This window comes from Microtus oregoni, unplaced genomic scaffold (genome assembly GCF_018167655.1).
Source record: "Microtus oregoni isolate MIOR12 unplaced genomic scaffold, Mior012 000014F_ref0000157, whole genome shotgun sequence".
Lineage (NCBI taxonomy): Eukaryota > Metazoa > Chordata > Mammalia > Rodentia > Cricetidae > Microtus > Microtus oregoni.
In genome coordinates this window covers 47,637,119-47,648,803 of record NW_024543073.1, presented here as the reverse complement: position 1 = coordinate 47,648,803, position 11,685 = coordinate 47,637,119, and the positions used below count along the sequence as shown (strand labels likewise).

The 11,685-nt window shown below is 43.9% G+C and overlaps 1 protein-coding gene across 1 annotated transcript in view; it reads left to right on the top strand.

Moving 5' to 3' along the window:
• The first annotated feature begins 4,237 nt into the window (after positions 1–4,237).
• The window catches only part of Usp38 (ubiquitin specific peptidase 38), a 32,559-nt gene continuing 25,111 nt past the window's right edge, over positions 4,238–11,685 (top strand). The window contains exons 1-2 of the mRNA XM_041663447.1: positions 4,238–5,373; positions 6,743–6,878. Coding sequence (XP_041519381.1) covers positions 4,692–5,373; positions 6,743–6,878 — 818 coding nt within the window. The 5' untranslated portion in view covers positions 4,238–4,691. The remainder of the gene's footprint in view (positions 5,374–6,742; positions 6,879–11,685) is intronic.

The window sequence follows — 11,685 nt, the reverse complement described above, 5'->3', positions numbered from 1 at the left end:
AGCCAATCATTAAAAGCCCCCTTGCTTATGTGGCTTTTTCCTCTAAAAGTAGCCTGTACCAGCTGTTCGGGGTCTTTCTGGCCTCTCTAATGCTGGAAGACCCTGTCATGACAGAATTAATAAAATCCTCATGTTTTTACATAAGCTGTGGTGTGAGAGATGGTCTCTTGGGGCAACTCCTCCTCAGTGATTCAACTCTAGGGTCCAACACAGCCAACCACTAAAGAGACATTTCACCTCTACCAAATCTTCAGATCAAAAGAGCAAGATCCTGTCTCCACGAATCCTCAGACTCTATACTTCCTGTTTCTTCCCCTTTAAATTCCTCTCTCTTAGCCCAGCAATATTGCTTCTGTCTCCACCTCCCTAGTGCTGGGATTAAAAGTGTGTGACTCCCAAACACTGGGATTAAAGGTGTGAACCACCACCATCTTTTTCTTGTTAATAGTCTATGTTTTGAATAAAAGTTTATTTATCCAATTTAACCATTCCATAGATTACTATTACACATAAAGCTACTGTAAGCATCTGCGTATGATTATTTTTATTTGAATACATGTTCTCATTTCACTAAAATAAATACCTTGGAGTTCAGCGACATGGCCATATGATAACTGCACGCTTAATTTTGAGAAATTTTTGAGGTTATGCATATATGTCTGTGTGGAAGTGGAGGTGGGTGTATGTATGTGCACGTCGGGATTGGAGGTGGGTATATGTATGTGCATGTAGGGTGTGGAGGTAGGTGTATGTATGTGCATGTAGGGTGTGGAGGTAGGTGTATGTATGTGCATGTCGGGGGTGGAGGTGGGTATATGTATTGCATGTCGGGGGTGGAGGTGGGTATATGTATGTACATGTCGGGATTGGAGGTGGGTATATGTATGTACATGTTGGGGGTGGAGGTGGGTATATGTATGTACATGTTGGGATTGGAGGTGGGTATATGTATGTACATGTTGGGGGTGGAGGTGGGTATATGTATGTGCATGTCGGGGGTGGAGGTGGGTGTATGTATGTTCATGTTGGACGTAGAGATGGGCATATGTATTGCATGTCAGTGGTGGAGGTGGGTATATGTATGTCATGTCAGGGGTGGAGGTGGGTATATGTATGTCATGTCGGGGGTGGAGGTGGGTGTATGTATGTGCACGTTGGAGGTAGAGGTGAGCATGTGCACTTTCCTGTGGATGCACACTGAGGCCACAGCCATTGGATCTGTCTGCAACTGGATGGAATTACAGGCTTCTGTGAGACAACCAATGTGGGGACTTCGATCCAAATGCTGGCAGTATGCACTCTTAACTGCTGAGCCATCGCTCCAGCCACCATATTTACCTTTAAGAAGCTGCCAAAGAAGACAGATGTAGGAAGTATGCCTACAATTCTAGGTCTTGAGAGGCTGAGGCAGAAAGATTACAAGTTGAGGCAAACCAGGGTTTATATAACGAGACCCGAAAGGAAACTGCCAAATAAATTTTCAGAGGGGCTAAACCATTTTGTACTAACACCAGTAATATAACCCTATTTTTCTGCATCCTACCCAGAACTGTCACCAATTCTAAAGTTCATGGCTCTAACAAGTGTGCTGTGGTACCTTAGTTTAATTTGCGTTGCTTTTGTGGCTAATGATACTGAATATCTTTTCCTATACTTATTTGCCCTCTGTATGCTCTTTTCTATTAAATGTTTCATATATTTTGATCACTCTTAGTTGGATTGCTTCTTTATATATCCTTTTTAGTGTTTCATATAGCCTGGACTGAGCTATATTAAAAAAGATAACACCAAACTCCGGGTACTCCTGCATCTACCTCCCGAGTGTTGGTATTATAGGCATGTACCACCATACCCCGGTTACCAAGTGCTGAGGCCCAGGGCTTAATGCACACTAGGCAAGCAAGCACTCTGCTAACTGATCCCCAACCATAAAACATTAAGAGGTAAGTTCAGTGGCAAAATATTTTCACATCATCATACAATTACCACTGCTGTTCGTTTCCAGAACTGTTTATCTAAGCAGAAATGAACATGCTCTAAACAAATATCCTGCTCTCTTCCTTATCCTTCTAGAAACCTCTATCTTTCTGTCTCTATTGACTACTCTAGTTACCGCACACACATGGACTCACTCTGTATTATTGCTTTGTGAATAGCTTCTTCGGTGTGGCTAGTGTTCGTTCATGTACCAAAATTTCATTCTTTTAAGGCTAACTAATGTCCCTCTGCATGCATGTATCACATTTTACTTAACCACTCATATGTTCACAAATAGTTTTCACCTGTTGGCTATTTTAAATAATGATGCCAGGAGCACTGATGTATTGTTAGTCGTTGCTTTTAATCTTCGAGGTATATGCCTAGAAGCAGAACTCTGTGCTTATGTTCTTCATAAAATGGTGAATAGTGGCAAAGGCAGGCAGGCCCAGCACTTGAGAGTTGGAAGGCAGAGAAAAAGGACGTCAAGATAACCCTCAACTAAACCCTTCTGAGGGCAGCCTGGGCAAAAACAACAACCAATGTACAATGAATTTGTTTGCTGTATTTGTTTTCAAATGTTGCAGGAAAAACAAGCAAACTTTTCTCTGCGGCTTTATCTTCTACTTAAAAAAAAAAAAAAAGGAGTTTGAAAGCCATTCCTGGGTCTAGATCCAACCTCTTTTTCCCCATCTCTTCCTACAAACCAAATCTCCAGTTCCCATTCACTCCCATCACCCCTCAACTGCTATCTTTAGTATTATGGAAATGGGTGTGTTACATATATTGCTGTGATCATGTCTGTAACTTAAAAGAAACACTAGAGTAAAATAGAAACAAGTTACCTCTTCTTCCTACTGGATACTATAAAGGTTTAGAAAATAACCAACCATGGCTGATTTCACAGCTATATGACACGAGGTTGAAGGAAGCTAGAATTAGGCAACATTTTCCAAACTAAAAGCCTATGATTAAAGTTTTTGGTTGTTTCCGTACAAGGGCGTCCAATCCAGGACCTTGTCAGGTACTCTTACCACTTGGTCACAAGCCCACACCTAGAGTTTAAAATCTTTGGGACTTAACTTGAAAGGAACATGTAGGATGACCTCACCGGTCCTTCCTCGCTGTAGAAGATCTTTAATGTAAACTTTATGGCACCGTCAAGTCCACTTTCAAAAGTGCCCTTTTATACAGACACATATACACACTTCCATTCAAGGTTACCCTCCAGGCTACTTGGGGCGCAGCTTATACACTGTGCACAGGATACAAAACTCCAAGACTGTATTTTTTATCACAACCTTGTTTCGAATCATCGCTCAATGGATGAGCTACCAGTACTGTTTTTACTTTAGCAATTAATTCATGGGGAAAATTCAGTCATTTAGGGACTGAAGCATGTCTTGACCCAACACGGTCTTTTCAAAAATTTCTGAAAACGTATGCTTAGTCTTATACTTTCCTCACTTCCTCACCCAATGCTCTTCTCGAGTTTCCAAAACTTTCTCAGACAGAAGATTTTTAAATAAGCAGGACTTCCTCAGAGTTTCGTAAGCATCATGACTCCGGCCGTGATAGGGTAAAAGGTTCCTCCATCTTGTCTTTGGCGCCATACTTGGCTTAAACTGAAACTATCTCCACCGTGAAAAGTCCTCTCTACCCGATTCTGTTCTAGAAACTCGGGGAAATGCCCCAGCTAACTGCACGTTTTGGCTTCTATTAAACTGTTTGCTTACTTTACTCCCCCAGCCAACTGCTAACAAGGACGTAGCTTTTCTGTGTTCTTTGCCTTTAAAAGTGCATCCGGGCCTCTCCGGGGGAAGCGCTTTTCTCCGGGCAGTCGCAGAGACTCCCCATCCGGGGGTGCTCAGCGGTCTCTGGGTCCCTGGGTCCCTAAGCAGCAACATTGACAGACCCGAAGTAAGGCGACAAGAAGCTGAAGAAGCGACAGCCGCCCTGGACTCCCGGAGCGGCTCTTCCGAGACCCCGCCTATGACGTCGCCCTCCTCCAGTGATGCGAAAGCGACCGCGTGATTTACTCGGCACCGCGGCGCCTGCGCGTCAGGGAAGGAGGCGCGGCCTGGAAGGGAGGGGAGGAGCTAGATGGGGGCAAGAGGCGGGGAAGGGGCGGGGCTAGAAAGAAGAGGGTCGAATGTAGGTGAAGAGAAAAGATCGGAAGAAAGTGGGTGGGGCGAGGGCGGACCTAGCTGGGGTACCTCTCAGCTTCACTTCCTGTTTGCCGGTATTTCTGCTTCCGGGTCAAGGGTGTCCGCCGCCTCCGGCTCCTCTCCCTGGCCGCTCGCGGTGCTCTCGGTGACAGCGCCACCTGACTCAGCCCGGGACGGCTTCCTTCTGCCCACCGGCGGGAGCCTGGACGCCGAGGCGCCCCTCACCGTTCGGCTCAGCCCGGGGTCCCGGGGTCCCGCCTGCTGAGAGCGCCCGCGGGCCCGGTGAAGCTGCGGTGTGCGGGCCTCCGGCGCCCCAGGCGAAGCGCGGGGACTGGCAACCCTCAGGCGCCCCGGAATCGCCCGCTCCCGTCCCGGCTCGGATGGGCCCTCGCACTCGATAAATGTGGCTGCTGAGGCGGCGCTGGCGGTGGCCGGACCTGCTGCTGCTCTGTTCCGAGTTCCCCCTCGCCGCGGCGCTTTGCTGCCCCCCGGGGCTGCCGCCGCCAGCTCCTTTTCCCCTGGGCCTGGCCTTGCAGCGTGGCGACGATGGACAAGATCCTGGAGGGCCTGGTGAGTTCCTCTCATCCTCTGCCCCTCAAGCGGATGATTGTGCGGAAGGTGGTGGAGTCCGCGGAGCACTGGCTCGACGGGGCGCAGTGCGAGGCCATGTTTGACCTGACGACCCGTCTCATCCTGGAGGGCCCGGACCCTTTCCAGCGACAAGTGGGCCACCAGGTGCTGGAGGCCTACGCGCGGTACCACCGGCCGGAGTTCGAGTCCTTCTTCAACAAGACCTTCGTGCTGGGCCTCCTTCAGCAGGGCTACCACTCACTGGACAGGAAGGACGTAGCCATCCTGGACTACATTCACAACGGCCTGAAGCTGATCATGAGCTGCCCGTCGGTGCTGGACCTCTTCAGCCTGCTGCAGGTGGAGGTGCTGCGCCTGGTCTGTGAAAGGCCGGAGCCGCAGCTCTGTGCCCGCCTCAGCGACCTTCTGACGGATTTCGTGCAGTGCGTCCCCAAAGGGAAACTGGCCATTACCTTCTGTCAACAGCTGGTTCGAACGATAGGGCACTTCCAGTGTGTGTCCACCCAGGAGAAGGAGCTGCGGGAGTATGTCTCCCAGGTAACAAAAGTGAGTAACTTACTCCAAAATATCTGGAAGGCCGAGCCCTCCACGCTGCTACCTTCTCTGCAAGAAGTTTTTGCAAGCATCTCTTCCACAGGTAAGGGTCATTATTGCAGGAAAATATGCCTTGGAGATTCGACCCGTGTCTCAAATGTACCTCACTTTCTGCCCGGAAACATTCTCTTTTGGGGGACTAGCGGGTCAGCAAGCATACCTTCTTATTTGTGGAAATCCTCCAGGAAGAGGCATTCTTGATGGAGAGCAAATCCAAACGCCTTATCCAAAACTTTATTCCACTCCACTGCCCTGTTCAGAATCGTACGCTGTAGCCGAAAGGTTGAGGAGCCTAAGTCCGAAGACCTTTGTCACTGAGCAAGTCACTTAATTACGCAGCCTCTGCTCCAGTTTCGGAATGCTTCCAGGCTGACAGCCATTATGGAAAGCGTCTAGTCATTACTGACTAATGGTCTCGTTTGATGCTCACCACATTGTTATTACTGTATGTAACTATTATCTTACTGGAGTTGTTTTTCAGTTTTTCAGTGTTCTCATTTTTTAAAAACTCATGGGTCGTGCACAGTCCATTATAGGATTGTCCCGGCTTACTGTGTAGTGTTTCTAATGTGTTGTCATTTTCACTCCATAACATGTATGTAACAGGAGGTGCAGGTGGCATGGAAATAGATGTGAAGTATGACGTGGGCCGTTTGGCAGCCTAGGTGGATGCTTGTCTTGTCTTTATCACCAACCAGCTGCATCCTCAGAAACTGGAACGTTCAAAGGATTGTACTTAACCTAAGAATTCTATGTGTCTGTCCTTGGACTGGCTTTAAAATCTGTCAGTCAAACTGCACTTGTAAAGCTGCCCTCTTTATCTTAACCAGAAATGAGGGTCGAGTTTTAAAAGCTCATACAATGTAAAATACCAGGTCCATTAGCTTCCCCTCCCTGTAATTTTACTGGTAGTTTGTCATAGTTGTTAGATTTCTGTTTCACGTCTTTAAACTGTAGTAGTGAAGCTGTTCATCATAATCCTGACATTTTAATGTAAGCAAAGTCAGCCCCTTCCCCTTAATTTCTACTCAAGATTTGTAAGTCTCCCTTAGAGTAGTATAGTAACTACTATAATATTTCTTAATTATTTTAGAACCGCTGACCTAGATATTAGAATGATATATGACTGGTTGTATTATTTTTTCTAATTGCTACATGTCAAAACAGTATCTAAACCATTAACAGTGGTTATTGACTAACGTTAGCAGTAGTTTTTGTAATTCACGGTTGTCTTTCGAATGAGTGATTATTGCTGTGCACCACTAAATATTTTCTGTGATTAACTTTCAATTCAGAGTTATAACAACTTCTTAGAGCGCCTTTGCTACAAGTGCGCGTGTCGTTTTTTTCCCTTTAACTAGTTGACGTTGAGCCTCTTTGCCATATTTACCTATCTTTCTAACTAAAACTAGATGCATCCTTTGAGCCCTCGGTCGCCTTGGCCAGCCTTGTGCAGCATATTCCTCTGCAGATGATCACGGTCCTCATCCGGAGCCTGACCGCCGACCCGAATGTAAAAGACGCCAGTATGACCCAGGCTCTCTGCAGGTACTTTGTGTGTGTGCCAGATGTTAACACCGAGAGGAGACGGTATTCTGCCTTTTTGTATGAATAGTGGAAAACTTGGGGAAATTTCTAAAACTGAAATCATGAAATATATTAGTAGTTTCTCCAAATTAACTGAATGACTTATCTTTTTATAGCTCATCTGAAATTGTTTGGTTGGCTTTTTCTGGAATCTTTATTCCTTATCATTTCCTGTAGACTTTCGTGTAGGGTGGTGGTTGTTACTGTTATTTGGTTCTGGGTTTGTTCCTTTTAACTAGATAGGGATTTTATTTTATGCGTGTGTTCTGTCTTCATGTATGTATGTGTACCATATGCTTGGTGTCCGAGGAGCTGCAACTGGGGTTATGGGTGGTTGTGAACCCAGTAGGTGTGTGCTAGGAATTGATCCTAGATCCTCTGCAAGAGCAACAAATGTTCTTAACCACTGAACCATCTCTCCAGCCTCTCTACCTTTGCTTCTTTGGAATTTGTTTTCTCTCCCTTATTCATAATTAAATGAACTTGGCCAGATCCAGAATTCTGGTTTGATAGCTGTTTTCTTTTAACATTTTTAAAGTGATAGCTGTTGGGCATCTGCTGTTTGCTCTGGGAGCTGTTGCCAGTCTGATTGTCGGGTGTTTCTGAGAGCATTTTTCTTCTTATCCTAAATGATGTGCAGTCTCATCTCCCATGTCTAGAGATAAACTGACTTGCCCTTTGCAGCACTTGATGCTTGTATGCAGGCATTCATTTAAAGTGACTCACCTTAGCAGGTGTCAGACAGCGCCCAAAATACCCTGAGCAAACTGGTCAATATAAATACTTTGATGAGCTTCCTTTATAGTCAGACAGACCAACAGTAATGTAGTAATACTTCATGATTCCAGCATGCATCCTGATTTTAAAAATGTAAAAACGTGTAGTAATGGGTGCCCAAGTTAGACAGGCCTGGCTTTTTTGCTCTACTGCTAAATAATTAAGTTGATTTTGTTTGGGGTTTAAATTTTATCTTTGGACATTTAGTAAATAATTTAGTATGTTAAATGATAATAAGTATTTATCAGGAAAGGTAGACAATAAGAGGTAGGCTGTAAGTAAGTGCTTTGCAGTTTTCAGTACGATGGCTAAGGAAGGGTTCATTGAGGTGACTGTGCACTAAAGTAAAAAAGGAAGCAAGGCCTTGGGTATTAGAGGGACATACCAGCACAGAGAGTATCTGACTTAGGTTGGCTCAGTTTATGATTTCTCAACTTTCTGATGGTGCCAAAACAAGCATTCAGTAGAAGCCATGCTTTGAATTTTGAATTCCTCTCTCCTGGGCTAGAGTATAAAGTATGATACTTTTTTGAAATGCTAATAGACAAAGCGAGCCACAGCTCCAAATCAGCCACTCAAGCAGGGTAAGCACCCAGTACACTACATTGGACAGTGTTGCTAAGTCAGGATGTTTGGTATGTTGTTTTTAAGGCTTTACTTCTTACGGTATTTCCCATTTGCAAAAGTCTCCAGAACCTGTCATAAGTCAGGAAGTCCCTGCCTTGTCCTCAAATCTGCTCATTCTTCTCTGTGAAGTACTACCCATCTGTAGTGCTTGTTCCAGCTCTTGTTTTTTAGCTGCTTAATTTTGTTTCTTGAGTTTTCCTGTGTTAGCCTGTTCAGACAGGAGGTGAGGATTACAGTGGCTTCTGTCTCTGTTGTTACAGTTACATGAACTGAGGTTTTTTTATGTTGAGCACACAGAAAGTGCTAAGCTCTCTACAGCACAGACGCACCTAGCTTCTTCTTCTTTGTGCTCTTTAACTTGTGGAACCAATTAACCTGTAACTTGTGCTTCTAATGTCTCAGATCACAAATATAGAAGTAAGTGTAACTCCGTTCTTTTCTTACTCTCTTTGATTAATATCACTAAGTCCTTTGTCCTCTGCCTCTACCATTTGTGGAAATCAAACCCGTTTTGTTACAGTAGTCTTAGTCTTGTAGTTGGGCAAATGTAAATATATTTCAAGACCATGAATAACATTCAAGTGTGAAACAGGCCAGGAGTCAGTGAAACAATGAGGACTGGGGTGCATAAATAACTTCTGAGAGAGAAAGATAGGCTTCAGCTCCAGGTGTCTGTCGATACAGAGAAACTTGAATCTGGTCTTGCCTCATCAGAACTTTCAAAAGAAGCCTGAGGTCAAATTGTCTGTGTAAAATTTCCTATTAATAAAGCATTGGGCCAGGTAAGACTGAAAGCTGGATGCAGTCCTTAAGCTGCCTTGTAAAAGTGAAAGTTGGTTTTATATTCCATAATTTATAATTAACTCTGTTCTGTTGCTTTTCATCATATTGCCTGTTTTAATGTTACAGTTTTAAAGCTGCATGTATTTCTCTGAGCTATAGGAACAAATGCCCTTACTATAAATGATAGAATCCGAAGTACTAGATGTAAACCACACAATCACTGGAGGAGAAAGGCCAAAATACAAAGGACTGCCACAGTTAAAATTAAAGTACAACCCCAAAATTGCACTTTATATTCCAGAGCATAGTGCAGACATCGCTAACACTGCTTGGTGATTGTTGACAGATTTCCTGACATTTTTTTCCTTCCAGTTTAGGGACAGAAAGGAGATCTAACCATAGCATTCTCAGTGCCTTTTATCCCTTACTAGCTATAGAATATACTCTCAAATACTTGGCCCATGAGTGACCTCTGTCTTAATCTGTTTAGACTACTATTAAAAAAAAAAATACCTCAGACTGAGTAATTTATAAACAACAGAAATATACTTCTTGCAGTCCTGATGGGTGGAAATTCTGAGATCAAGACCATGGATCCTTCCACTTGTTCTTGCATGGTGGGAGGTGCAGGAGCACTCACATTTAGTATCTTCATCAGAGCACTCATCCAGTTAGAAGGGCCTTCGTCATGATTTCAGCAGGAGCCTGAGAAAGAGGCAATGGAGATGATTATAAGATGAGAAACTAGAAGAGGACTCCAGGAAAAGGCCGATTAAATAAGTGATTAACAATAATAAAGAGCTACTATCAAGTGGATATTACTCCTTCTCCTTCCAGTCAATCCTCTCCTTAGACTGAGATGAGGGTTCTGGTCTCCTGTGCACATGTTCTGCACTGACAGTGCCGCCATCCACAGAGCCAAAGACAGGTGCGCACCCTACCTTATTTTCATGTGCATATTTCCACTTACACAAAAATGACTCGTCGTTTTTAACTTACTGGCATTATTTAACAATATCTCAGATATTTTATTTGGGGGGTGAGGGGAACAGGTTGAGACCCTGGTCTAGCCCAGGCTTGCTCACTGTATGGTCCAGGCTGTCCTCAAACTCTATGGCAGTCTTTCTGCCTTAGGCTCTTAAGTGCTGAGATTACAGATGAGCCACCATGCCCTGCTCATAGCTTTCCATTTTAGATTGCTGTGGATAGCTTTGTGCAGAACTTCCTCAGTACTAAAATTCTTCCACAGTATTCTACATTGTCAGTACTACAATGTATTTATATTTATTATTTATTGTATTTATATTGATTTTATTTTTTACCTTGTGGGTGGCCATTTATGGCTTTTGCAATTTTGCCATGTCATAAACAATGCTGGAGATAGGTTATTATACATTTGGGAGTGAGGGCTGCAATACTGTAGATAAAAGCCAAGGTCTTGCACATACTAGGCAAGTGCTTGACCGCTATGACTTGTTCCCAGCAAGAGTAGACTCCTATAAGTCTTACTTTTTATTTTGCTTTTTTTTTTAAGATGAGTCTTGTTATGTACCATTTTCTGATCTCTAACATACAGAGCTCTGCTTGCCTCTACCTCCCAAGTGCTAGAATTAAAGGTGTGTGCTACCACACCCTGCTTGGTTTTACTGCACCCCATCCCTCCGTGAATTGATAGTCATGACTAAAGATCAGCTTGAGTTTCTGATTCTCCTCAAGTGCTGGGATTTATAGACACGTGCCACTATGAAGTGCTGATGATCAAACCCGAGGCTTTGTGCATGGTCAACCAACAAGCACACTGCCAGCCCAACCATGTACTCTTCCCCGAGCCTGTATATACTTGAAAGAAATGCACATATGCCTCTTTCTTATTCTTTGTATAATGACTACAGATTTTTGTAAAAAACAACCCTGCAATAGGTAGATGGTAGAGTAGCTGTTAGCAACTACTTCAATGACTTGTGGCAGTTATTGTTGTGAGCAGCCAGAAAAAGAAGAAAAGGAAAATGTATGTAAGGAATAGAGGGCTCCCATGTAACAGGCAGTTAGTATGCCTTGTATTTGGGATCCACACATCATACTTTTTAGAACATTTACATCTGAAAAACAAAACAACATTGTTGTGCGCTACTATAAACCCTTCACTTGGACCCTGAGACAAGAGAATTTCCACAAGTTTAAAACCAGCCAGGGCAACAGAGTGAGACCCTGTTTTGAAAGCCAAAAGAGAAAGACTGATGATGATATTCCAGTCTTAAGATAGTTATATAATGCCCATGTCAGTGCTTTTAACATGGTAGTGTTCTTTTGATCACAGCCTATATCCTCAGTATTTGTGTCTGAAATTTTGTACAATCAAGGTGTTTATTGCTGGACAAACAGGATGACTCAGTGGGATGAACGTACTTGCTACGCAAGTCTGACAACCTCAGTTCATTCCTCAGAACCCATGCTTTGTCCTCCTTGTGTCTGTCAAGGCATGCATAGACATATATATGATACCACACTCACCAGCAATAATAAATAAACTTTTTAAAAAGATGATAATTGCTCCCTGGGTTAGTAATTGGTGGAGGGTTAC